Source organism: Miniopterus schreibersii (genome assembly GCF_964146895.1).
Source record: "Miniopterus schreibersii genome assembly, chromosome: 19".
NCBI classification, from domain to species: Eukaryota; Metazoa; Chordata; class Mammalia; order Chiroptera; family Miniopteridae; genus Miniopterus; species Miniopterus schreibersii.
In genome coordinates, this window is record NC_138119.1 from 30220824 (window position 1) to 30247943 (window position 27120).

Consider the following 27120-nt stretch of genomic DNA (forward strand, 5'->3'; position numbering starts at 1 on the left):
CTGCACAGAGAGTCTTCAACAGCGGCAATGTCAACATTCCTACAATCAGTTATCTGTTCTGTAATTCTATTTATGCTCAGCTCTAATTTCACTTCCAGCATTACCACTTTTCATTTCTTGGCTGAAATTTCATCTTTTTAGGCCAATTCCCTCTTTTGATTATCTATTTTTATAAAATGCCAAATGAGTTTATCATTAGGAAACAAGAAGGCAACACAACTGCACGCTTTCCTGTCCATATGAGACTCAACAACAGACGGGCAGTGTCCCACCGGCCGGCAGACTCTGAAAGAAGGGACATGAATGGTCACTGGCCATACCAAACATCTATGTGCACGGTGATTTGTGGACTGAAGAGCGAGCAGCAAAGTCTGTACTCCAAGCAATCACTCAGAGTTAATACACCGCAGCAACCGGACTTGAAGCCAGGAGGCTGGGGACGGGTGCTATGTAACTCGACCGTGGCGGCTGAAATCCGTGCATATTGGAACCATGAAAAGCAAGGGCTGTCTGTATAAAGGACGTAACACGCAAGTACATCCACTAAAGAGTAACAGTAGCTACCCTTTGGGAAGAACTAGATTATTTAAATTCTTTTCACTGACTAAATTTTACATCAGAGGAGTGGTTCTCAACCTGAGATGACTTTCCCCCACAAGGAACATTTGAAAATGTCTGGAGACAATTTTTATAGTTGCAACTTGGGGGACCTGGAAAGGGTTGTAACTAGGATGTGTGAGGTAGAAGGCAGGGATGCTGCTAATTCCTAAAAAGCACAAGACAATCCACCACAACAAAGAATTATCTGGTCCAAAATGTCAGTAGTGCCAAAGTTAACAAACCCTGTTTTAATTCAAATAGTTTACATTAAGTTATTTTTAATAGTACCTTTCTCATAAGGTGATGGCAAAGATTAAGTGAGATCATGGCAAGTAGAAATAAATAATATTGCTATTTATTAATGCAATAAATGCTATTAATATTTAAGGTGGTATTGAGATACCACCTTAGATTCATGGTATATCTATATATCTATCTACATATATTTTTTTACAAACATTAACTCATTAACACCATGATGTGGCTGCCAAAAAGTTCATATCACCTTCAGCTCAATGACAGATCAAGACAGGAGTCCAGACCCAATCACGTTCCTCCTCTCAGGCTACATCTAGAATCCAGTGTTCACTTCTGGGCAACACGTTTGAAAAAATTCCAAAGGGTCATGACCAGGATGTAGAAGGTCTGAGAACCTTGTCACATGAGAAAGGGTTCAATAAACTGGGGCAATGTGCCTGAAGAAGAGAAACCCTGAAGGCAGTAAATCAGGAATCAGATATAACAACAGTCCTGAAATTCTACAGGACTGTTGCAGAGAAGAGAGAGCTAACTTAGACTTGTCGTACATGGTTCGCAAAGGTACAACTTACACAGAGCTGTCCCACAAGAGTAAGGGCCTGGAAGGTGGCGAGCCCCCTGCTCCTGGAAACATTCCAGCAGAGGCTGACAGGTGAGTTCTCAAGAAACTCCCACACTGAGTGGGAGAGTAAGCTAGATGAGTGAGGCACTTTCTGACACAATCCTGGGCGCAGAATATGAGGGTAGCAGAGCTGAGAGAGTCAGGAACAAGAAGTAGCCATCTCCTTTGACCAGCAACCCCACTCCTAGGTATTGACCCAAGAGAAACAAAAATATTACGTCCACAAAGACCTGTACAAGAATGTTCACAGGAGCTTTATTAATCATAGCTGAAAGTGGGAAATACTCCAAAAGTCCATCACCAGGAAAATGGACAAGCAAATTATATCAGATCCAAACAACAGAATACTACTCAGTATAAAAAGAAACAAACTGCCAATACAGGGAACCATGTGGAAGACCCTTACATAGAAGAGTTCATACTGTTTATTCCATTTATAGGACGTTCCAGAACAGATTAAACTAATCTATGGGGAAAAAACACCAGTACTGTGATTGCCTGGGAAGGAGCATGAGGGAACTTCCTAGAGTAATAAAATGTTTTATTCTATATCTTGGCAGAGGTTTGGATTGCACGGATGGAAGTATTTATCAAAACTCATAAAATTATGCACTTAAAATTTGAGCATTTCACTTTATATAGATTTACCACAAAAAAATGCATGAGCAAATATTGAATCCTAATTAAAACCTATGCACACCGAAATGTTTAGGGGTAAAGTGTACTGATGTCTGCAAGTTATACCCCCAAAATGAGATATGCTGATAATAGGACAGGGAGATGGAAAGACAGAGAAAGATGTGACAAAGCAGGGAAAGTAAACTGTTCATGGCAGAATCTAAGTGGTTAGGTATATGAGTGTTCACTGCACAATTCTTTCAAGTTTGCTGCATATCTGACATGTTTTATAATAAAAAGGGAGAAGGGGGGGTGAGTTACAGACAGTAGGGAGCACAGGGGAAAGAAGAGGTGGCTGAGAGGTCATGGGAGGAGGGCAAGGGGAAGAAGAGGGACTGTCTCAGCCAACACAGCGGCCTCTTCAGGGCAGAACTGCACAAGGCCTGGCTGACCTGGTGACAGGCAATCTTAGCCAGGATGGAGCACACATGAGACTGGTGCTCAGACATTTGTTGTTGTAGCTCTTGTTCCCTTGGGACCTGCTCCATCACTATCCTACTCTGTGTCCAGGACAAGTCTCTGCCCCTCTCTGGCCTTGGTACCTTCCCCTGGACTGAAGAGGCCAGTTTAGAGGATCCTTAAAGTGCTTCCCAGCTCTGACAGTCCACTACTCACTGCATCTGTGCAAACCATGTTTCTATACAAGAGCCAAAGGATGCAGAGATGCTGTTACAGCTTCAGCAAGCTCCAGCCAGTTTCCTACACAGAAAGGCATGGAGCCTGCTGTTGTGTCAATATGTCTTCAAAGAAAGGAGCTAAGTGCAGCTGGCTCTCAACTGTCTGTGTGTGGATTATCCACTCTGTAGACTGGCCACAGCAAACACTGAATCAGTAAGTAGGAGCACCCACCCCCAACACGGCAGGATTCTGGGACACAGAACATTATGGAAGCCCAAGAGAACCAAGGAGATACGTCTGCTGGAGAGAAAACTATGCACTGATATTCTGAAAAGTCCCATTTCAATAATTTTTATATTACCTACTCCACTACCTCTCCCTCCCCCGACCAATGGTGTAGATAATTTAAGCTGAATTGCATACAAAACCATCAGGACAATCTGCTCTATTGCTCTCTACCCTCAAGGACACACATCCTAGAGTATAACAAGTTACAGAAGGATATGCCTGGTTCTAGCCCCCGTTCTACAGCTAACTTGCTGAGCACCTGCGGACAAATCACTTTCACTGCCTCCTCCTCTGGAAAATCTAACATATGCCCAGCTCACCTGAGGTCTAAGGTTTCTTCTAACTCTAAATTCTTCAACATCATTCTTTCTCCCTGGGTAAGTAATATAACCTTGAAATTTGTTCAGTTTTCAAAAACGAACTCATAGATACAGACAACAGAATGGTGGTTATGAGAGGAAAGGGTAGAAGGGATTATTGATATAATTCCATGTACCAATATGGAATTGGTACATGGAATTATAACGCTGTGCACCTGAAATTTATGTTATTAACCAATGTTACCTCAGTAAATTTAACTTAAACATTTGTTTAGTTTTTATATATTCTATAGCCCTTCTGTGTATAGGTCACCTTTAAAGTTGCAATATAGGTGGATCCAACATGATCTTCATTGTAGGCATGAGGGAACTAAGGTACAGGGAGTTTATGACGTTTGCCAAGGTTCCACCGCTGGTTAGTGACAGAGTGAGGGCTAAAACTCAGGGCCCTGAGCAGACCGCGCAGATTCCTCAGAAAAGCCCTGGGGACCCCGGGAACCCTGGGGAACCCCTCCTAGACATCAGTACCTATAACCATCCCTTCTTTCTCTGCCTTACCCACTTAAGAGTCCAGTGCTCCTGTCTTCACATCTTAAAGGGGAGAGGAAGGTGTGTGTTTCTCAAACCAAAGAAACCAAACGCAACTGCCTAGAGGTCAAGACTCGGAAATGGGAGCCGGAGCCTGGAGGAAACCTCAGGAGTACCTGGGGGGAGAGATCCCATTCCTCCCCTGAGTAACCGTGGCCAGTCACCAAGGGGAAATCGAGGGTCCTCATTATGCAGGACAACAGGACACCCTGTCTACATCCAGATGTGCCACAGCTGCAAGGGGGGCCATGACAGGAAGTGGAGACTCACCAAGGCTAGGACCTGTGGGACAGAGGCTGCAGGGCCACCCGCCCCCCCCACTCCACGCCCACTGTGCACCTCTGCGAGGAAGGAGAGGCTACGGGAATGGGGGATCACACTGCCTTCCAGCCTTGAGGAGAGGCAGATAAATGGCTTAGTCGCTGCCAGGACCTGGAAGAGCACATGAAAAGATTCTTCTGAACAAGGAGAGCCCCGCCCTGGGGTAAGAAAGAATTCCAGTAATGACTGACTTGGCCAGAAATGTCCTGAGCGTACTCCGGGCAGCAGTGATGCATCCCAGCTGATGGGGAAGGAGGGAGTCATCCCTGCCCTTCCCCTACTCCGGTCCTCCTCGCCCTACCCGACACCCACCTCAGTGAACTCGGAGCTTCCTGGCAAGGGCTGACCGCCCTGGGGGCCACAGCAAGTCCTTGGGGTCAGAGCCAAGGGTCCCTCCCGGGACGCTGGAGCCTGGGAGTCTGCAAATGCAGCCCCAGTTGGCAGCAGCAGCTAATAATACTCCTGCTTCCCAAACCAAAGCCTGGTCTGCCCAGACTTCCTGCTCAGGGGGAGCTGAAGGGCTGAAGGATGGGATCTGCCCTTTCTACTAACCCAGGCAACAATTGGAGGGGTTGGGTGAGCTCCTCTCCCATCTGAGTGACACCGGCTGCTGTGGCAGTGGCAGTGGCTGTGGCTGTGGCTGTGGCTGTGGCTGTGGCTGTGGCTATGGCTGAGGAAAGGCAGGGAGGCGGCCAGAAGAGCTGGGGGTGACAGATGTCTCACCCTAGTTCCTGAGGACAGACTAACACCCCTCCCTTTTGGGGAAGGTCAAAAGAGGAAAAGCAGCACAACAAAATATACATACATGCACACAAAGATGGGAAATCCTGGGCATGTCTTAACGACACCAAGGTCTACTCTCATTGGAAGTGGCTGATTCCCACCCACATTCTCATTTGTTCCCTAGTTGCAAATTTCCTTAGAAATCACCATGGCCTCCTGGCAAAGCTATACTGGGAGGGTGCTGAGCCTGCACCAGGCTCAGGGACTTGCTGAGCCTCGGCTGAGTCCAAATGAAGAACCCTGTGGACCCTCCCAGGCCTTTCTCAGGGAGCTGGCTATCTGGGGGACCAATCATTCATGCCCACCTCCCATCACCAATGGCCTAAAAACAATTCTACCCAGGACTCTTGAATTTTAAAACTCCACAAACTTTAGTACACCCACATCACAATATGAACTCTTCCTTAAATTTAAACCAAGATGCCTTCATCTCCATTCCAAGTGATGGACAGCAAGTGCCTTTCTACCCTGGTCCACCCTCCAGATGCCCTTTGGTTGGCGAAGGGGGAAGAAAACACTCCCTCCCCCCGTTTCTTCCTGGCTGCCACCTCCAGGTTCAACACAATCTCCCCCACTGGACAGGAGAATGCAGAGAGATAAGGGAGCTAAATCTTGCTCCCCTCCACTTCCAGGATTAGCAAGCAGCTGCCCTGGGATCACCGGCCCCTCCCTTCTCTGACACTGGGGAGCTCTCAGTAGCTGGGGCCTCAAGCAGGGGTGCCTGCTCACTGCTTGCTCACCCCCCATGTTGCAAACTGCCGCTTCCCAGGCATGACAGATGTAGCTGCTATTCAATGTGTTCAGGCCAGGACAAAAGCCTTCTGCAGGAACACAAAGCCAGCAGGGATGCAGACAGGGCCAACTTCAATAGAAGCCACCTGCCAGAAGCCCTTCTCTGCCACACCCCCAGCATTCACATTCACACACACACACACACACACTCTCTCTCTCTCTCTCTCTCTCTCTCTCTCTCTCTCTCTCACACACACACACACACACACACACACACCTCTTTTAAGCCTCTCAAATCTGTGTTGGCCTAGAGTCAGGTGAACTCTTACCTGAATCACTGCTTCTTCCAGAGCAGGGAGACTGTACTGCCATATTCCTTAGGATGTTAATAAGTGGTAAGTAAAAACAGGGTCCTATATATGCCACAAGCACTAAGTTATACAAAATCAAACAGACTCTTTTACTACTCAGAGCCTTTAAAATGTTAAAGTGCACTGCAGAATGTTTCCCAGATTTATCTGATCACAGAGCATCTCAGAGCTGGCTTTCTACCAACACATTCCAATACCAGTGTTTGGAGAAATGGGTGGTTCTTTCCTCTGTGTCCAACCAGGCCCAGTACGTAACTCTTCTACCATTTGGAGCATATGAGAAATACTTTTCCCCGCTCAATAAGCTTCCAGTGAATAGATGAACAGATTAATGAGCACACACACACTTGTGGTGTCTTCACCATTCAATTCAACTGGTGATGAAGCTTCTGCAAGGACTATCGGAACTTCATGAAAGAGACTAAACCTCCGCACACACTCAGGCCAGCCATGGCTGTGAACTGTCTGTGCAATGTCACCAGGACAAGGGTTCAGCCCCAGAGAACCCAGCTGGTTTTACTCCTTCATCAAGTCTCTTCCTAGACTCCCCCAACTGTTTTGCATTTGGCCATAAGGGTGATTGGGTGACCGCAGTCGATGTACACACCTGTGGTCGCAGAGTCACCATCATAAGTGTCATGCAAGATTGGGTGAGCTCAGGCACCAATACCACTAATTTCCACAGAGAAACCTGAAGGAACAGCAGGCTCACCACATGCGACCAGCAAGGGCTCTCACCCAACCCTCCTCCCATCAGGGCCAGACACCCATGGACAGGTGACAATGATACTCAGACGTGACATCAATGGTCAGCATCTCCCAGAAACCAGGATTTTCATATTCAAACTACATATCTTGAGAGTAGTCTCCCACTTCCAAAAAAAATTGTTTCTCAGAGAGCCCTTACTTTGGGTTGGAAAAATAGAGGCTGTGTACCCCAGCGTGAACTTGGGGAAAGACCCTCCAGCAGCCTGTTTTCCTACCGTGGGCTTTCTGTGTCATTCAGGACGAAGCAGACTCTGAAAGGGTGTCTCCCGCTGACCTCTGCAGGGACACAGAGGCTGCAGGGTACTCTCTGCCCCCCACCCCTCACACAGGAAGCCACTGCCTCCTGAGCAGCTGGCCCTGCTCTGCAGCCGCGGCCTGTTCCTGGCATGTGTGTGTATTTCTTAGAACACCTTCAGCGGAGATGGAGACTGTGGTTAGTATCTGGGCACCATCAAGAGGCTGGGGAATTCCTCGTACTCCGGTTCTGATCTAGGAAGGGAGGAGGCCCTAATGTCAGCTCTCCCCTCCCACCGCCGGCAGCATCGTAAGCAAACAAGATGACACACCAACAGGCAGTGCTGAGCCATCTCTGTTTATCGTGGAACACAAAAATGTGTGCTGTACCACCTCAAGAAACAGCCCAGAGCTTACCCTACACCCTAGTTTTTTAAATTTTTCTTGTCCACCTGGCAAAAATTAGTCAACTATAGAAACTGGAGTGAAAGGGAACATTGACGGAACTTTCTAGTGAAGCCCCCTTTCCATTGCCCAAGCAGCCCAGGCCCCACCCCAGAAGCAGAAACATAAAGGTCCCTTTCAGGGCTCCTGCCCGCTCCCACCCACCAGGCCTCTTCCCCCTGGACTCCCTCGAGGCCAGAGAGAAGTCTTCGGTTTCACTCATTACTCCACTTACCTTCTCTAACTGGGGAAGGGCGGGTTGTGTTTGGATGGAGCTGCTTCTGAAGCTCACACTTTAATTCTTGATTTTAAAAAATTTTTTGTTTAAATACTGATTTGCCTCTGCCTGCTTGTTAATTATCAGCTGCTAAACGGCACTTTTTTCATCACTTTCTCATCAGAGCTGACGAGGCTGAGGCCACTGGGGATATAAAGCTGGTGCTGGGAAAGGGGCTCCAATTCCCCTGCGGCGGTCTCATCAGAATCCCAAAGGCAAACAGGCATGACACTAATCGGCTCCTGTGGGTATGTGGGTATCAGCTGAGCACCCAGCACTGTGCTTGCACTGGGAGACACCAAACAAGACACAGCCCTCGTCCTCAAGGAGCTCAGAGACTAGCAGGGAGGACATGGAGTGACTGTAGTTCAAACTCACAGCAGTCATACAGCTGGTATCAACCACACTAGTATAAGAAAGGCAGTTATCCTGCCTAGAACTGGGGGTGGGGGCAGGTGAGATCTAAGCCATGAAGGATAGTACAACTCCACAGGCTATAGAAGGATGAACACATGGAAGGCCCGAGAGACGCTATGGAAGCCGAGAGCGCACTGCAGCGTGGGAAGGAGGCATCTCCTGGCAGGGCGAGCGTTTGCGTGTGATGGGGTAGAGGTGGAATGGGAGGTCCAAGCCAGCTTACTTGAGTACCATGTCTAGAAGTTGGAGCCTTACACTGGAGGCGAGGGGAGGCTACTAGGGTCTCTAAACTGAAGTGGTTGTTTGTGGTCCTATTTGACTGGGAACGATCTGAGTCCTATCCAAGTCTCTGGATACACCTGAAGAAAATCAGACCAGTGGCCTTGAAAAGCATGTATTACCATGGAGAGAATCAGGGACTCTTTCCTGGGGAGCAGCACACAGACAGGTAGAAGGCACACGTGGTCTACAGCAGATGGAAAACCCCTGGGACTCCACTGTCGGGATCCACCGAGATGTCACCTTTCCTCAATCTCTGGTCCAGGCCTGACCATCGGAAGGAGCCTGGGAATGGTGTCACACCTCTGCATCGCCTGAGAGCCCTTGGCAGGCTGTATACTCTGAAATGTGTCGTGACCCTGGGTGGTGGGGAACACACTATGGCTGCACTCAAGCGTCTGCAGAAGATGGTACAGGTGCATTCTGTGAGGCTCCGAACACACAGTGAGCATTAAGCGATACTGCAAATGCAGGAAACCAAATCTGGAACTTAATAAACACAGAAGTTAACAATTGGAGTTTTTGTAATGGTAAGTTTGTGAAAAGGAGTAAGCTCCCCAAGACTGGAGGAATTTAAACATAGGTTCCATAGAACAGGGGTACAGCCCTCAAAATCATATGGTCTGACCCTGCCAAGGCAACCACAGGCAGGACTTGAAATTCAATAAATCTAAGAGCTTTTTTCATAGCTAATTTTTAAGTTGATAATTTTGTATGGCCCATTAACAATGTTATAAATATCCAAATGACCGTTGGCAGAAAAAAAGGTTCTCCACCCCTGTTGTAGAGTCTTGAACTTGGTAACAAAGAGTGGAGCCCAGGAATCTGTTTTTTCAAATGTTATCCAAGGTGATTCTGACAATCGACTTGGTTTGGGAGTCACTGAGCTAGATGACCATCTGCTTGGATGCAGCCCCAAACAAGACAAACTAACTACTACTTAAGGTCCCATTCTCTTTACCCCCTGGCCTAGACCTCAAAATCTTCCCTCAGGCTCTTCCACAAACCCCCTTCCAGCTCAGATGAACCTTTCCCAGGTGGAGAGTGAGCTACACTTCAGGGCCCAGCACTGCCTCAATGAGGCTTCTACGATGATGGAATATTCTCTACCTGCAATGCCAAAACAGTGACTACCTGAGCATCTGAAAGGTGGCTGGTGCCACAGAGGAACTGATTTTTCATTTTATTTATTCCAATCTGAATAGCCACACGTGGCTAGTAGTTACCACATTGGCCAGCGCAGCTTCTGCGAAAGCGTTTCCATCTGCACCATGGAATCCTGGCAAAGGAGCCAACTCTGACTCCATTCCCTCCACCACCACCACCCGGAGCTCATCTCCAGCCTGAGGAGACCTAGCTGATGACATGGAGACGAAACTCAGAGAAAAGAGCAGGAAACGGGGAGCTCTGTGTCAGCCCTACCAGAGAAAACAGGGACAGAGGACAAAGAGCCTGGACAGAAACTCTGGGCCCTGCGGGCTCGGTCCTGCTCTGCCCACGGAAGCAGTTAACACCAGGATCACCCACGGCCATCACCACGCAGCCTCCTTGGAGCGGGCAGACCTCGCTCATCCTCAGGGATGGTCTCCTCCCACAGCGGACTAAAGCTGGGGTCTCAAAGCAGGTTTGCACTGGAACTTTTTGGCTGTACTGGGGTATAGAAATCCAAGAGGAAATGAATCTCACCAGAGAAAAAGTCCCACTACTTGTCCAGACCTCAAAAGTTTTCATCAGGAAAATATATCATCTGAACACTTCCAAACACAACTGGATCCCTGCCCAGGAACAGCACGAAAACCAAGTTCAAACCTGACCGAGGACTCCAGATGAACATGTGTGGTCCTCCAGCAGGATTTCTGCCTCCCGCGTTGCAGGCCCCTTTCCCAGCATCTGCCAAGATGCTGCTCTGAAGTGTCTACCAGCAAGTGTGGAGATCTGAGCTGAGAAACAGGCACTGCCTCAGCCTTCTGCGATACCAAATGGCCAGTGAGGCCAGGCGGGAATCAGGAACCACCTGTCCTATTTAAGCAGCTTTCACTGTCATGGGGAGGCCACTGCCACCTTCCAGGCCAGAGCTGGTGCAGCCTGTCTCTCGCCCGGAAGACAGACAAGATGCTTTCTCAAGGCTCCCTGAGTCCAAGTTCTGGACACTTTCTCTTTGAAGAGGTGGCTGGCCTGTTGCAGGGACACAGTCCCTCAGAAGAGAGGGACACTGGAAAATACGTAAAGGGGAGGAAGGAGGGAAGAAAGACTAGGACAGAAAGCACCCTGGGCTAGCGCGCCAATAACCGTCCATCAAAGACTGGATACTTTTTCTGAAGTTACTAGATGTTTTTCCCCCTTTCTTGCTCTATAAAAAGACGAAGAAAAAACCAACATGTTGCAACTTCCTTTGTCACAGCACATGCTCAGGAAAAAGCAGGCCCGACCCATTGCTTCACTTTCCCATCTGTGCTAACGGTCAGTCGGCTCCATCCTGAGCCCCCACTACTGCTCGCCCAGCTCCTGAGAGGCGAGCAAAGAGCTGGGGGCAGGGAGCCTTCCCGGCAACTGGCCGCTCCTCCACCTGGGACGCTGAGCACATGAAGGATGTGATCCTTCAGAGTGAGACAGCAGCCCTGTGAGGGCCCCAGGAGGGTAAAAGCAACCCCTGCCGCTGCGCCAGCCTGGCCACTTCCTTTCATTACCCCTTCACCCTGGCTCCGCGCAGCGGTCAGGCAGCACCCTATCCCAGCATTTCCTATTTCCGAAGGTCCGTGGGGAGACCTGTCTCTTTCCCCCTCGGCCACACAGAGTGAGAACGCCCCGTGATACTCCTCTGTCGGCCAAACTTGTGCCTGCTCGGTCCCCTGAGTGTGCCCCAGGGGTGAGTCCATGCAGTGTCCCTCTCAGTGCCAGGCAAAAGTGATCCCTCCACCCCCAAACCCCTCAGCCTTAGGGAGCCCCTCCCATGCCTCTGTGTCCTTTGGGGCCACTGTGGTGCCTAACTCCATCAATTCCCAACACCAGCCCCATGAACTCCTTTCTTCGTGTATAAAACCTAGAATCAAACCACCTGGCCCACCTGTCAGAGGTACAGTAAGTCCTCACTTAACGTCTGTCGATCAGTTCTGCGACTTTAAGTGAAACAATGCATCATGAAACCATTTAGGATATAAGCAAGAGTTAAGTTCCTCCAGCAGCATCTCATCAATGTTATAATGAAACATTATCATTCGAGGACCTGCTGGCCTCCTGTCAAGAGTGTCAAGTGGGAATATGTGTGAAAAGGCCCAATCCAGATTTAGGAGGCAGTCTTTTTCTTTTTCTTTTAATCCTCACCTGAGGATAGGATATATTTTATTCCATTACTTTTCAGAGAGTAGAAGGGGGAAAGGGGTGGGGGGGAGAAGGGGGGAGAGAGAAATATCGATGTGTAAGAGACACGTCGATTGGTTGCCTCCCGCACTCACCCGACAGGGGACAGGGATCAAGCCTGCAACAGAGGTACGTGCCCTTGTCCGGAATTGAGCCCAGGACCCTTCAGTCTTCAGGCTAATGCTCTAACCACTGAGCCAAACAGGCTAGGGCTGGGAGGGAGTCTTTTTCCATTCCTCTCATTCCTTATACACATAGGTGTTCACGCCTCCTCCAAATTGTGAGTTCCCAAAGGCCTACATCTTATCATTGTAGCAATTTGCACAAAATAAGCATTCCATAAATATTTGATGATAAAACATAAATTGCTAGGTCAACTAAGTACTGAATTATAATGCAGTCATGGAAGAACTATTAGAGAGGCAGGACTGAAAGCTATAAGGAGCCCCCTCATAGTTAGGCTCTCCCATCAGCAATAGCCTCCGGGCTGTGTACTTGCTATTGTGTCTGCCTGCTACCCCTCCCCCTCCAAATATTTTCAAGGCTCACTCAAATGTCACTTTTGTAGTGAAGCCCTGCCTGAGCCCCTATTTAAAATGTCACCACTACACACACACACACACTCCCCCAGCATTCCAGGGCCTCCTTCTCTGCTTTATCTTCTTTATACCTATCACCATCCAATAAACTGTATCAATTAACTATGTTTTGCCTGTCTCCGTGTCCTAGAATATAAGCTCTATGCAGGCAGGATTTTTATTTTGTTTTGTTTTTCTGGTCTGTTTTGTACAATGATGTATCCCCAGAGCCTAAAATAATACTTAGTACTTAGTAGGTGTTCGATAAATAATTGCTAATGGAGTGAATTATTCTGAACATGTTCTTTCCTCTTCTGTAAAATAAGGACTTTTACGTTATTTTAAGGATTAACAACACAGTGTAAGTAAAACCCCTAACACAATGCCTGACACACAGTAGCCGCTCTATAAAGACTTACTACTTTTCTGGGAAACCTTCACAGTGTTGCTAAACTTTCACCAGTGATCTGAATGAGGCAGAAGATAGAAGACTGTTCTATGTATCAAAGTCAACCTGCTGTTCTAATCTATCCTTAGGGAGGCTGTAAAAGTCAATCTTGGACATGCTAATAGATTTTCTTGAGTAGGAAGTTGCTTTGGATCTGAGAGGGCTAGAAGGCACCTTTAAGGAAAATCCTGCTTAGAAAGGCAGGGTTCTAGTCTAAGCCCCTAGAAATCAACCCTCATTGTTCAAAATTCCTCTCATCTCATATAACAGAGGCATTAAAGGAGCGTAAACCCAAGGAGATGGCCCTGACTAGTTGCCCATTCTAGGCCAATCCTGCCATCTGAGCCTCCGCAGTGAGCATCCGGCCAGTCAGCAGGGAAGACAGGAGGCAGGCATGGAGGGGAATAAATGTTTGTAAACACTGGTTGAATGGCTGAATGAAAAAAAATACGACAGCCAGGAGGAAAGTGAAAGAACACTGGCCTGCAGACAGTGAGGACAGAGAGGATGGCTCCCATCCCCAGGCTCCCTGAACCCACTCCCTGGAACCTGGGCTGACAAGTTCTTTCCCAGCATCTGGTTGTTTTCCCAGTAGTGGGGTTACAACACCAATAAATGAAGAAAGCCCTTCAATTTGGAGTCCTTCCAAATCAAGTCTCAGTCCTTTGACTTACAAATGAGGACACTGAGTGAGGCCCAGACAGGTTCCAGGCCTTGCTGAGGGCCACACAGCCAGATCTCTCAGTTCTGTTTCCCCTGGAAATCTGGGGCATGGAGTTAAATGGCCTCATGAGGTTCAAACCTCTGACCTCAGTCCCGGTAACTTGGTGTGCAACGCTGGTCCTCTTGCAACACGTGGGAGAAAGGCCAGCGGATAGATCACCTTGCACCGTATCCATGCATCTCTGCCATGTCTGAGGCTAACTAAAAGATGCCAAAAGCTGTAGGAAAGCTGGAAAGTTCCACATCTGTCCCTCCCTTGGTCAAAGTTTTCTGAGAGGCAGAAGGGTCATCTCCACAGCAGAACAGGAAAGGGAGGGGCTCTGGAGCAAGGAGGAGAAGAAGAGGCATCAGTGGGAAACTGTGGTCAGGGCCTTTACAAAAACGAGAAGTCTGTTAGCAGAAACAGAAGGTGCCAGCTTGAGTCAGCAGATTTGAGTGGGTGGAGGGAAGAAATGCCCAGAAGGCTCTTCTGAGAGTGGCTTTTTTAGCAGACAGGGACTGGCACTTAAGGGGACCTTAATAGACACCTGGGTCAGTCACAGAGAGTCGAGCCCAGTATGTCCTTCTTTCTCCCAGAGGATCAGCGCTAGTACCTTATACTTCTGTAGGGAGCCTCCACTGTTAGCCGGTTATCACACCTTTATCAGGCAGCGAGGTATAACGCACAAGGCCGAAGTACTCTATGAATTCAATCACAGCATATAGTCACTACATGGAAAGAAGAGGGTAGGAAAGTAATGAAGGCGGCGGTCTTCAAGAAATGTAGAATCCAATGTCTAGAAGAGCACCTTGTACAGGGAGGGATGGGGGACCAGGGATGGTGTGAAAGGCTTCATGAAAGCAGCGGCATTTGCACAGGGTAGGGCAGGTAGATACCAACAGGGTGGGGCGCAAAGACAAAGAAGCTCCAGATGGGCAGATGGAATACATACCATGGCAAGGGTGAGGGGCTGGGAGGGCAGAGTCCTATTAAGGAAACAGCAGAGATAAGCTGCTAAAATTGAAACATTGCATGCATTAAAAAAAACAAAAAACAACGAGATCAGATCAGGGAAGGATTTGGAAATCTCCTGGATTCTGCAGGCAAAGGGAACCCACTGAAGGTTTCCGCTGGGAAGCTACATGATCAGAACTGGGCTTTCGGCAAATTAATCCCCCATGCACTCCAAGGAATTGAGGGCCAAAACCTTCCTTCCGTGGCTGAGGGTCTGGGAGTCAGTCACGTGTTTCTACTGCCCATCCCCCACATACGCACACTATTCTCCAGTCCTTCTTTCTCTAATTACATTTCAAACCCAGGTTTATACTCTTTTTTTTTTTAATATATCTTTATTGATTTCAGAAAGAGGAAGGGAGAGGGAGAGAGAGAAACATCAATGATGAGAGAATCATTGATCAGCTGCCTCCTGCACACCCCCAACTGGGGATAGAGCCCACAACCCAGGCATGTGCCCTGACTAGGAATCGAACCCCGATCTCCTGGATCCTAGGCCGACGCTCAACCGCTGAGCCACGCCCAGCCGGGCAGGTTTATACTCTTTCTAAAGCAACTAAGACAAGGTAACCAAAACAACTGCATGAACTCAGGAGACACATGCAAAGGGGCACCACGCCTCCATTCCTCCTCCCAAAGAGCACAGCCGGGGTGGGGGGGGAGCGGGGGGGGGGGACACGAAGCATATGAGTCCCTGAGAGTCCCACAGGCTCTGTGAAAAGCATCCAATGCTTGTGAGCCTGGCGGAGGGGGAATAATAAAACTGGGCATTTCTGTAAACACAAGCATTTACAAAGCAGGTAACTATACATGCTCATTTAGTCCCTGGGGCCTTCTGCTTTTAGGAGACCTGGGCACCTGTAAGGAGCGAGGACGAAATGTGCCAGATGACCCCCTGTTGCCCGCACCGGCACAGCAAAGCAGTCTCTCCCCAGTCCACCTGCATTCCTAGAATGCTCTAAGTTCCGCACAAGGCCTCAAATGCACAGGGCTACCCCTCTGGCTCCCCAGCCCCATGGCCCCTGGGGCTCTGCAGAAGTCGGGCGTGCCAAGCAGTCTGCAGATTCTTCACTGAGCGAGGCTTCCCTTCCAGGCTGTTGGGAAGCCCAGCCTCAGGATCCTCCCAGCCTTCCTTTAAGAATTACAGGCGCCAGGGAAGGAGGCCCAGGGTAGGGAGAGAAGAGGAACAGCGTGGCTACCTAAGGACAGGGGCTCCTCTGTCCGAGTTAAAAATAAACTCTTAGCAATCTACACCCAACTCCTCCTCTCCAGAGGCCAATGGGCCTTGGCAAATAACTCTCGCTGCAGAGGAGAGGAGGGCATTGAGGAGAAGGCAGGCATGGAGATGCGGCCTGGGAGTATCACTCTAGCTGAAGGTGAAGGGCCTCCCCGGTCCCACATTGGCTTCTATCAATCCCACTCACCCCTTCTCCCAAATAAACCCTGATCCCAGACACAGGAACAGAACCCTCCCCTCCTGTGCTATGGTTAGTTCCAACACCTGTCCAAGGATTAGAAAAATCAGGAAGGAGAGAATGCCAAAGTCAAATACTCTGTCCAGAATCCACCAGTTCAACAGGTGTCCCAGCTACCTGAGCCCCTTTCTTCACCTTTCTCTAGGCCCCCAGGATCCATGGGTGGCAAGGGAAGAAGTCACCTTGATGGACCTCAATGGACACAGATCACCAATCCCCGTCCCCAGTCAGGAGGTAGATGAGACCCATGCTCTCTGTGACACCCTGCAGGTGGCTGGGCAAGAAGGGCCAGAGGGGCCATGGCCTGACTCAGAAAGGAGGCCCAGCCAGGGCCCTTATTCTTGGAAGCTAACGAGATGAGATCACCACTTGTGAATGTGGTAACTGGAAGCCCCAAGCTGCGGAGGTAGAGACACTGCTTAGCAACGCGGCAGGGAGTCCTGGGGCAGGTAGCATGCTCAGTCACAGGGCAGTGGTGAGGGCCTGGGACAGCCGCAGGCAGGGCTCTCCTCCTCAACCCCGCACACCTGCTGGCAGGGAGCCTGTTTGCAGGTGGAGCCTGGAGGGAGCCAGAGGCAAACACAGACGAAAATCTGATGAACTCTGATGAACTGTTCACCTGTCTTGCAGTCTCACCCTTCGCCCAGTGGGGGATACACAGGGCAGCTCCCCAGAGCCTCTGTGCACACACAGCTCACTACCTGGACAGCACCAGTCACAGCTACTCCCAGCGCTCAGAAAAGCGATCTGGTTCCAAACCACCTATCGAGCTCAGGCTAGAAGGCTAAGAGGCAAATAGGGAGGGTGCGAGTGAAAGAGAGAAGTTCAGCAGTGTGGCAGAAGAGCTGGGACAGATACCAAGGCCTGGCAGTGAGGTGAGGTGAGGCTGCGGCAGCGGCAGGTTTATTTTTAGCTGTTGGGACAGAGGGGCTGAGTAACAGTTCTGGACCCTGGGCAGGGGACCAGGTTGCAACTGCCCAGTGTGGGCTGGCAGCCTCGGAGCAATATGGATAATCAAAATGACAGCAAAGTGACCAACTCAGTCATCTGCCTGGGGAGGTGCTGGGGAGACCTGGGGGGAGGTGCAGAAGGAACCCCAGGAACACAGAGGTGGAAGAGCTGACAGGTGTACTGTCAGCAGGTCTCCTCTTAGGCCCTTCCCCTTCCCTCCCCAGGACTGGAAAGATTTCACCTTTGCTTCAGGTTCAAAAGAGTCTTCACAGAGAAAAGCTAAACAGATACAAGGCCTGGACAGAGCAGTTCCCTCTGTTCCTTTCATCTTCTCTGAGACAAAAAAGGCTTCCAATGGTGGCCATGGAGCTTACACATTTGGTCACCGCCCCTCACCTCCCAGACAAGTCCTAGGGGGACACCAGAGATGCCCAGAAATGTCCCTGAAAGTAAGAGGCCCTTTCTTCCGGCTCTTTGGGAAGCTCAGGCTCCTAGTGGAATAAGCACACAGCCTGGCTGGCCTTGGAGGGAACCTCAGTTACAGAGAAGCACTGACCTGAGGCCCTGTCCCAGCCTCTACCACCTACGGGCCGGCGCAACAGCACACAAAGGTGTTTAAGGTGTTTACTGGGTGAGAGAATCAAGATCCCAAGAACTCTACATACCCTGCCAGAGGCTGAGCACAATCTTACCCCCACTTCCACTGTCTCTCCTTCCTCCCACTAAATCTGATGGCCTGGCACACAGGGCTCGGTGGTCCAGCTCCAGGGCTGACACTGCTGCATGGGCCTTGAGTGGGCAGGAGGAAGAGAAAAGAGAATACAATTCACCTGGCAGCCCCCTCTCCTCCTGCCTCTTCAGACTCCTGATAGCACTCTTACCCAGTCCTACGGGAAGGAAGTGGTATCTGAATATAAATCCTAATTTCCTCATCAGCCCTGGGAATCAGTCTCCAACTCTCACCTCAGAACATGCCCTAGTCTATGCTGTATTTTTGAGGGAAATAGAAGAAGACACCCACTTGGATGGGCACAGTCACACCCAGAGGCGAAGCCTGACAATGACCGTGGGCTAGATGGTAGCTTTCACTCCTCACTTAGCCAAGGCCCTGTGCAGGGCACAGCCTGCACCACCAACCACAGGGGCCACATTTGGTCCCACAATTTCAAATGGGAAAAAGAGTTTCAGATGGGAAGAAAAAGAATTCCCTGTCTCCACCACTGCACTACAACTCTTCTGATTTCAAGGAAAGTAGATTCCCACCCCATGGAGTTACAAAGCCCATCCTCTCCCCGAAACACTTTTGAGCGTTGAGACTAAGAGGTATGGGTCCCTTTACCAGCTCAACAGTGACAATAATTAACAGACACAGGCCACTGTATCAAAAAGGCATCCATGCTGCCCAGATGATGCCGACGGTCAGGCACGGAGCAATCAGCAAGCTCTCCTGCCCACCCTCGGCCTCTTGCCTCCAGGGCAGCCTTCCACCGTCCCACGCTGCCAAGTGCTCAAGGAGCCACTGACAACCTGACACTCTGATGTGTGCACTGAGGCCTGGAGAGTTTAACTGACCTGCTCAAGGTCACACACTAGCTAGCGGGGCACAAAGACTAGGCCTCTTTTTTTATTTTTCCTTTCTAATTGAGCACATAACCCATCACAGTGGGCTCATCTCTAGATATTTCCATCCATATAAAATATCAGTATTCCCCTAAAGACCAGGAAATCTGATTTGGATTACATCCCTGGTGTGCATCAAGCTGCCACAGTGGTGTGGTCCCTTCTCTTTACCAGTGTCCCCATTTATAAGGCGACCTATGTAGAAAGATCCTAGTGACCAGTGAGTGGAGCTCAGTTTCGCACTGTCAGGTCTATAACCCCAGTAATACTACCTCCAGCAACCAAAAATCCAAAGGAGCCCAGATCAAGAGGAGGTCCCAGGGGAAGCAGGTCCCAAGACATAGCTCTTATGCTGACACCAGGTAAGACCTTGGACATACCACTCAACCCTTCCGGATGGGCCCAGCCTTTTCCTCAGGGAGATGGAAGCAGTCAAGAAAGATGACGGGGAATATGGTCAGCTCTAAGGTGCTGCAAGGTATGGGTCCCTGTACCGCTGGGCCTTAAATCATTACCAAGAGCAGCTGCAGCCTCTTCAAACAAAAAGAACAATTCTGCCCTACCCGCCCACCCCCCTCTGGTACACCTGGAAAGATGCAGTCAGTATACAGGGGAGGGGGAAAGAAAGCACACAGGGCCCTTGGAAGGACCTGAAGTGGAGAAGAGCGAGCAGGAAAGGACGAATCCTGGGCCAGACATCACACCATGGGGAAGAATCCTGGATCAGAGCACAGGAGGACCACCTGGGAACTGTGAAAGGGCTCAGAAGCAGATGCCAGAGCCCTGCCCTTCCCCACTGCGGCTGACATTCCTCCTGGCACAGATTCCATGGCGGGCGGGTGCCAGGAGCTCTGGCCCCCTCCTCCAACCCCAGGATTGGGCCAGGGATTAAGTTTGCCTCCAGCAGTCCCTGAAGCTTGGCTCCTCCAGGCCTCACCCTGAATCCCCTGCATCTGCTTCTTAAGTAAAATCATCAACTGATGATGGCCCAACTTCTCAGATCCCAAGCAACCAAAACATCGTAATCACGGGCACTAATACCTTCATCTTCCTGAAGAGGAGCCCCTCCATTTCCCAGACACCCATCAATATCTGGCCCCCAGGCCAGGGGCTGCTTTTCTCCACCCCCTACCTTCTGTAAGCCACTGATCCCAGACCTTAGCTGGAGATTATTTTCGAGCTCTATCAAAGCCCACAATCCACAAGTGAAAAAGGACCATGAGCCAACCCGGCTCTGAGCCCGCCTCAGTGGACGCCCAGAGCCCTGCTGCAGTATACAGGGGCCAGAGCCCCAGGAGAGGGAAGAGGTCTCTGAAACGCCCCCTCAAAAAACCACAAGCCCCAACCTCAGCAATTTGTAACCTTTCTTTATAACATCCTGTTTACTTACTTCATGACCCTCAAACACTTCAAAACCTGCTTTACGTACAAAGATGACTTAGGTTCAATTCTGAGCTACTACCCAGGGCCAGCATCACCTCCTGCAGACTTACCCATTCCTGGGGGGGGGGGGGGGGGTAGCAGTGAGCTGTTCTCAGCTCCTTCAATCCTCACAGATTTCCCTTTTCAAAGCTCCTCTATTCCCAAAGACATGATTTAACCCCTAGACCAGCAAAGCCCAGTAAAACCTTCCACAGGGTAAAAAACGTTCTTCTACATTGTTCAGTTCAGTAGCCATTAGCCACACGGAGCTGCTTGAAATGTGGCTAGCAACTGATCTTTAAAATTTAATTTTAATTAATTTTAATTTAAATAGTCATGCATAGCTACTGGTTACCACAGTGGACAGTGAAGCCCTAGACTACATTTGTTAATCTCACCTTCTCCAAATCAGTTTTCTTGACCCTCAAAATTTTAAGGCAACTTTGTATGTCTGTATCCTCCATACAACATATGATAGGGTGCTCAGTGAACTATTAACTACCTGTAACCATAGTGGATATAAAAGAGGCTGGTTTGGTCAATGAAGCTGTCCTCACCTTGTAATTCAATCCTCCAGCAAACCCCAATTTGGAACACTGCCCGCTGCCCACACTACCAAGCTTGCTCCCCAATAGGTATGCATGAGGTGCGCCGGGTAAGATGCTGGCTGTACCGTGGGGATGTGGGAGCTCCCGTGTTCCCAGACAGTGTCCAGATCAACCGGGAAGGGTTCCAATCAGTTCCAAAGGCAGCCACTCTGCAGTGACACTACATGATCTGGGGAGAAAGGACCCCTGGAGAAAGGGAGAGAAGAAACCACAAGACCTTGCTTTCTCCAGTCCGGGCAATGGAAAGATAAACAGAGATAAGTTATGACAACATTCTATATTTTTTAAAGCAATAACATGTTTCACCTAATCAAAGTCGCACAGCAGAGAGGAACAATGATGCCAGCTTTAATTAAATTTGTCCAGCTAATATCCTAAGAGTCACCATGGCACAGTGAAGCAGCTGAGGAGCCGCACAGGGAACACAACCAATTACGACTCAAGTGAATTGAGACTCGGAGTCCCTATAAAAGAAATAGTTAATAGAGTTCCCATCTTCTTGTATAAAAAATAGTAATAAATAAGATTTCTATCAAACACTCTCTAAAAAGGGGAGGGAGTGGTAAAAAAGTTTGTTACCATAGATTCAAAACTTATGGAGCTGCTGAGTTGGTTTATAAGCTGCCCCTCCAACTTCAGGGATCACTGCTGAGGATGCAATACCCACCCAGCACCCCCTCGCTCAGTCCAGGAGGGCCTGCGGTGACAGTGTAGCTCCTCGTGGGGCAGCCTGAGGGGCTCTGGAGCAGCAGCCAGTCCCAGGTACCAGCCTGATATGACAATGCAGTTACAAAGCGTAAAGAGGCCTGAGGCCCAGAGCCAGGTGTCCTGGGTTCTAATCCTGACTCTGCCAAGTGCATGGCTATATTGCCTCAAGCGAGTCTTTGCTCTGAGCCTTACTTTTCTCACCTGCAAAATGAGGGGATTAGATGAGGTGACCTCTGAAGTCCCTCTGACTCTGAAGTGTGAGGATGACTCAGAACTCAGCAGAAGCAGCCAGGAGAGATGGTGAGGTGAGGTCATAGCACCCACCAAAAGCATGGGCACGTTAGATCTCTCAGGTGGAGGTAGAGAAGTAGCAGGGCGAGCAAGTTGAGACTACCTTTTAAAGTGCTGATTTCACTTAATGGGGCTAAGAGGTCACAGACCACAGACAGGGAGTAGGGCATCTCCACAGCCACCACCTTCCTTCAATTCTCAGAGCTGTGAAAGAGCAGGTGTCAGAACACCTCTCAGGGGCCCTGCTCTCTGCCCCACGTCCCCAGGAATGGTGTGACACGTTGTATAGGGAGGAGGTCTTTCCCTTTTCCTTCAGGTACATTCCTGATGGGGCAACCCCTCCTGCCCCATATCCCCTTGACTTTATAATCAAAACACTCCTGGTTTTGAAAATAACTTCACTACTCAGCACCCAAGGTTAAGTTCATCAAGATTCAAGATCTAGAAATCTCTCTGGTGTGTGTCTGGAGTAGGATTCTTTGAACCAACTTCCCCCACAGCTATAATTATGTGTTAGCCAGTATTTGGACATGGAAGTGCTGTTGGCACTGCTGTCAGTCTCTGAAGGCCTCATGCCTTCTTTCCCCCTCTATTATTAAGTTTTTTACACAAAGACGTGTGGGAAATCTACAATTTAACAGTTGAGTCCACTTAGAAGATCTGGGAGCAGACTGCCTGTCAAAACAGACTCTGACTTGAATCTTCAGCCCCTTCTAACCCAAGGATAAACCACGAGTGTTATTTAAAATACTGCTGGGCTTTTCCCTTTCAGAGCTATTCACAGGGGATAACTATCCAAAATCTCTCTCCTATTATTTACAAAAGAATTAAATGAAATCTTCGTTGCCACCCAAAAGCATTTCAGAGGGTGGTTCTGTGTGCCTATTAAATAGCGAAAGGAGCAGAAACTGAGAGCTTCGGTTCTGAAGTCTTCATACAATAGTCCAACTTCCCAAGAAAATGAGCAGCCAGTGTCCTCAAACTGCTGATGGGTGAAGGCAGATGGCATCTCAGAGGAGACAGAAAACTCTCCTGGAAAGAATCGTCTGTCACTTCCTCAATGGTACAGGTTAACAGTGGTCAAACTCTACTCCCCAAGGTCAGAGCCCTGGTCAACCAACCACTCCCCCTCCCAGCCCCCAGTTATGCGTATGGAAAGTTGTGGTCCAAGGCAGAAAAAGTATTAAAAAGTGTTCCAGATACCAATATATTCCAACAGTCCAACACTAAACAGCCACCAAAAGCCCACAGCAACACGACCTTAAAGTAGAAACCAAAGAAATCTTGTTGGGGCTAGCTGAAAGCTCTCCCCCACAAGGGAAGGTAAACAGAGAGAGAAAAAAAATAATTTACAGAGGCCTAAAACCTGGAAATTGGACGTTCTTGCCCTCTACAATTCCGAAGCACATACCAGGGTTTTACTACACCTAATTATATATTCCAACAGTCCCACCGGTAACACCTATCTGAGTTTTTGTATCGATGGCTGAAATGCAGCTAGCAATAGTGGGGGCTGCGGAGGAAGGGAGAAATATCACACAGGAAGTAATCTTCTCCTCCAATCATTAAGACACCCCAGGGGAAATAGGGGTGATGTGACACTTTTTAGAGATTCGCTTTGATATGAAAACCCTCGGCGGGGAAAACCTTTTTAGTGACTCCGAACACTGGGTCGCCCTGCACCAGGGACTCCTTCATCGCATCAGACCTCCAAGTCCATTGTGCTTTTTCACTTCTGAATCAGCAGGTATCCTGGCTGAAATCCCCACTGCCCCCTAACACACTCCATTAAAAAAAAAAAAAAAAAGAGGCTGGGTTTCCCCAATTCGAGGACAACGCTCCTCCCACCGTCCACCAATGGCCGGTGTCCAGGACTCAACTGGCCACCTCCGACCTCACGCCGGGTTTCGAGACCCGGTTCACAACGATCCGTGACGCTGTGGAAACGGCCTCCCATCTGGAGCCTCACGGGCGGGGGAGGGCGCAGGGCGCCCACTCTCGGATCAAAACAATCCTCTGTCCCCCGGCGGGGGCGCGCGGAATCCCCGGCCCCGCACCTCCCCGCCCGGCCGGCGCGAGCCCAGGCGCCCGGCCGCACGCGCCAGGCCCGGGGAAGTGAAATCACACATTCCGGCTCCCAAATAAGGAGCGAGGCTAAATAAACCTCCGAGATCCGACTTCTCCAAACCCAGCGACCAACCGGCTCAATGAGTAATGGGTCTTTTGTGCCCGCGGAAAGAAAAGAAAAAAAAAAAAAAAGGAAGGAGGGAGGGAGGGAGGGAGGAGAGGATGGGGAACCACAACGCCGGAAAATCACTTCCTCGAGACGCGGTGAAATTTAGCAGAAGTGGTCCCGAAGCCAACCGTTCAGACTCGGCTGGATCCCGCTCAAACCCCAAAATGGCAGAGTCCTCACGAGTCCTCTCGAGTCCCCGCCGCTCACACCCGAGGTGACCGGAAACACGGTCTCGGCGGCGCGGTCGGCGCGGACCCGAGCCTCCCGCGCCCCCGCCGCGCGCTCGGCGCCCCCGCGCCCCCACCCGCAGCCCCGACGCCGCGGCCCGGGGGAGGGTCGGCGCGGTCACGCCGAGCGGTCGTGCGCTCCGGCCGCTCCAGGGCGCGGGGGGTTGTCCCAGGGAGCCCCCCCCTCGGCCCGTCCTCCCCTCCCGCGGCCCCCAAACCTACTTTCAGGGCGAATTTTTCCTGGGTCCTCTTGTTGAAGATCTGCAAAACTTTCCCGTTGATGCCCAGCCCCAGGACCTGGGTGGTGACCTTGTAGTCGTCGATGATGGCGTTCTTCTTGATCAGCAGGCTCGACTTGACGTGGAACTGGGGAAACTGCTGCGGGGGCAGCGGCGGCGGCTGCGACGGGGCGGGGGGCTGCTGCGGCGGCGGCGGCGGCGGCGGGTTGGGGAACAGCACCGGCGGGGTCTGGCCCTGGGAGTTGGACAGCATGGTGCCGGGAGACTCGGGAGCAGAGCCGGGAGGGCCCCCGGCCGCCCCCTCCTCCGGCTCCGGACGGGGCCCCCGCCACCCCCCGCCCGGCGGCGAAGTTTGCTCCGGGCTGGAGCCGGCTTCCCCGGCCGGGCCCGGCTCCAGGCTCGGCGGGTCGCGGGGCTCCGTGGGTCCCGCCGTGCTCCGCTGGCGCCGCGGGTCCTGCTCCTTCCCTCCCTCCCTCCCACCCTCCCCCCGGGGCCCTGGCGCTCGGAGGAACGCGGGACGGTGGGGGCCCCGCCGGGGGGGAAGCGGCTGCGCGACAAACTACCCAGCCCGGGGGCCGGCGGCCGCGTCACAGGCTCGTCCGCGTCCGGGGCCGGTCCTTAAAGGGGAGGGTCGAAAGGGGCAGGACTTGGGGGGAGGGGTGGGGCCGGGGAGGCGTGGGCGCGGGGGAGGGGCTGGCCTTAAAGGGAAGGACACGCGGCCTCGGGAGGGCGGAGGGCGGAGCTGCGCTGCGCGAGGGGGGACCCGGGGACTGCGTGTAGGGGACCGAGAAACCCTCGTTCTTCATTAATCTGGGCCAGGCGAAGGGAAGGGGCAGGCGTATGAAAGTAGCTGCTTAGTTCAGATAGAAAATCCACTTTTCTCCAATTGCCTGGCTGTCGGCAGCGGCCAATCGGGAGGTGGGGGGGGTGCATTTCGAAGAAGGGTGGCCAGGAAATGCGGGCTGGATGGGAGCTCGGGGTGGGCTGGAGCTAGAGGCCGGTCATCGCAGGCACCGGTGTGACGCAAACGCTAACTCTGAATTTTGCATTTGTTTTGCCTTTTCCTCTGATTTTTGCATTTCTTTTCTCTTCAATGTATTGTTTTCCGGTAAAGACGTGCGTAACTTTGAACAATGTAGTAATTATACCTTTGGACACTTTTTCTCCCCCCGCCCCCCACGTAAATTCGCTTTTAAAAAAAAAAAGGACACCGGCTGGGAAGAGGGTGGGTTGACATTCCGACTGCCTGAAGTGGGGCGCCTGAACCAGGACTGCGTGACCCCGGGCGAGCCGCTGCCCCTCTCAGTTCACAGGGCTGCGGAGAGAATTAGACGAGACATTGTAGCAGACGGGAAGGTCTAGTGAACGGGTTCTGATTTCCAGGCTGGAAAAGTTAGACCCTGAACCTGCTGCCAAGAGGAGAAGTGGGTTATTTCTGGAGAAGGCGGGCTTGCAATCCGGGATAGCCCTGTCTCTGAGGAAGGTACTAAGGATCCAGCTGGACCTGTAGCACAGCTTACATCAGAGAAAGGGACCGGGGAGGCCATAAATATAAGCCACCAGCAGGCCTCTATTTCACATTTCTGATGGGGTTTGCGGATGATCATTAAATACATCCCTGCTGACCTACTGCCTCTTCTGACCCGAGTAACAGCTGAGAAATAAGACAAAGGAACCAGGCGAGTGAAGATGAAACCTCATCTTAGTTACTGATAAGACCAAATTAGAAAACGGGGCCTGACCTATGGCCACACTTGGCCCTTAATATTTCCCCCCAACCCTAAGAGCCCCCTTGTCCAGGGAGACCCAGCTTGGGAAGAAAGAGAGAAGGGAACATCCAGAGGCTAGGGGCCCTTTAGGGCAGATGAGTGGGGGGTGGAATGAAAGGCAGAAGTTACCCTCCCAGCACATCCCTTCCCAGGACAGGCAGGGCTCACTCCATGGGCCAAGGAGAGAAACAGTTCCCCTGACGCCAACATTGGCTGTTTTCAGGCAGGGTTAATCTAGTGCATGCATTGACTGAGCTCGAGGGGCCATGCTCAGCCTTGTGGCGGTGGATGGTGTTAATCGTTAATCGTCAGGAAGGAAGACAGACAGGTAGAAGTAGGCAGCATGGGGAGCGTGGCCTGGACACAGGCCTGGGAGACGAGGCAGAGGGATTCACCTCTGGGAGCAGGAACCAGAGCTTCCTCCTGTGCTAGAGGACAAATGCGGTTCACCAGTTCCCCAAAACCCTGATTCTTCAAAGACAGAGACTGCCAGAGGCCGCAGAGATTGGAAGGCACCTTTACCTCACCAGTTCTATAGGACTGCTCTCACCTCCCCAGGCACACATGGGAGATACCCAAGGACTGAGATAAGGACAGGGATGGGGGAGGGTGGAAACTCCAACTGCTCACTGTCTTTCTCAGCCGATAGGAGGTTCAGGATCTGGGGCTGCTCAGGGGTCTGAGCTGGTCTTTCTTCCTCTGCAGAGGGTCACTGGGGGCTTCCCACTGCGTGGCACTGAGCTGTCACCTGCTTCTCTCCAGGAGGCTAGAAAGGCAATAAGCTCTTTTTGCTCTTTCAGAGGTGGCCAGGCACCATGGAAAGAGAACAGAATTTAAAGACAGATGACCTGAATTCAAGTCTGTCCTCAGGTTTGA

General features: G+C 50.7%; 1 protein-coding gene across 2 annotated transcripts in view; it reads right to left on the bottom strand.

Annotated features, from left to right (window-relative positions):
* MAPKAPK2 (MAPK activated protein kinase 2) overlaps positions 1–24813 on the bottom strand; it is a 44144-nt gene extending 19331 nt beyond the window's left edge. For both annotated transcript variants that reach the window (XM_081121579.1, XM_081121580.1), the window contains exon 1: positions 24459–24813. In XM_081121579.1, the coding sequence (XP_080977705.1) occupies positions 24459–24728 (270 nt within the window). In that variant the 5' untranslated portion in view covers positions 24729–24813. The remainder of the gene's footprint in view (positions 1–24458) is intronic.
* Between the last annotated feature and the right edge of the window lie 2307 nt (positions 24814–27120).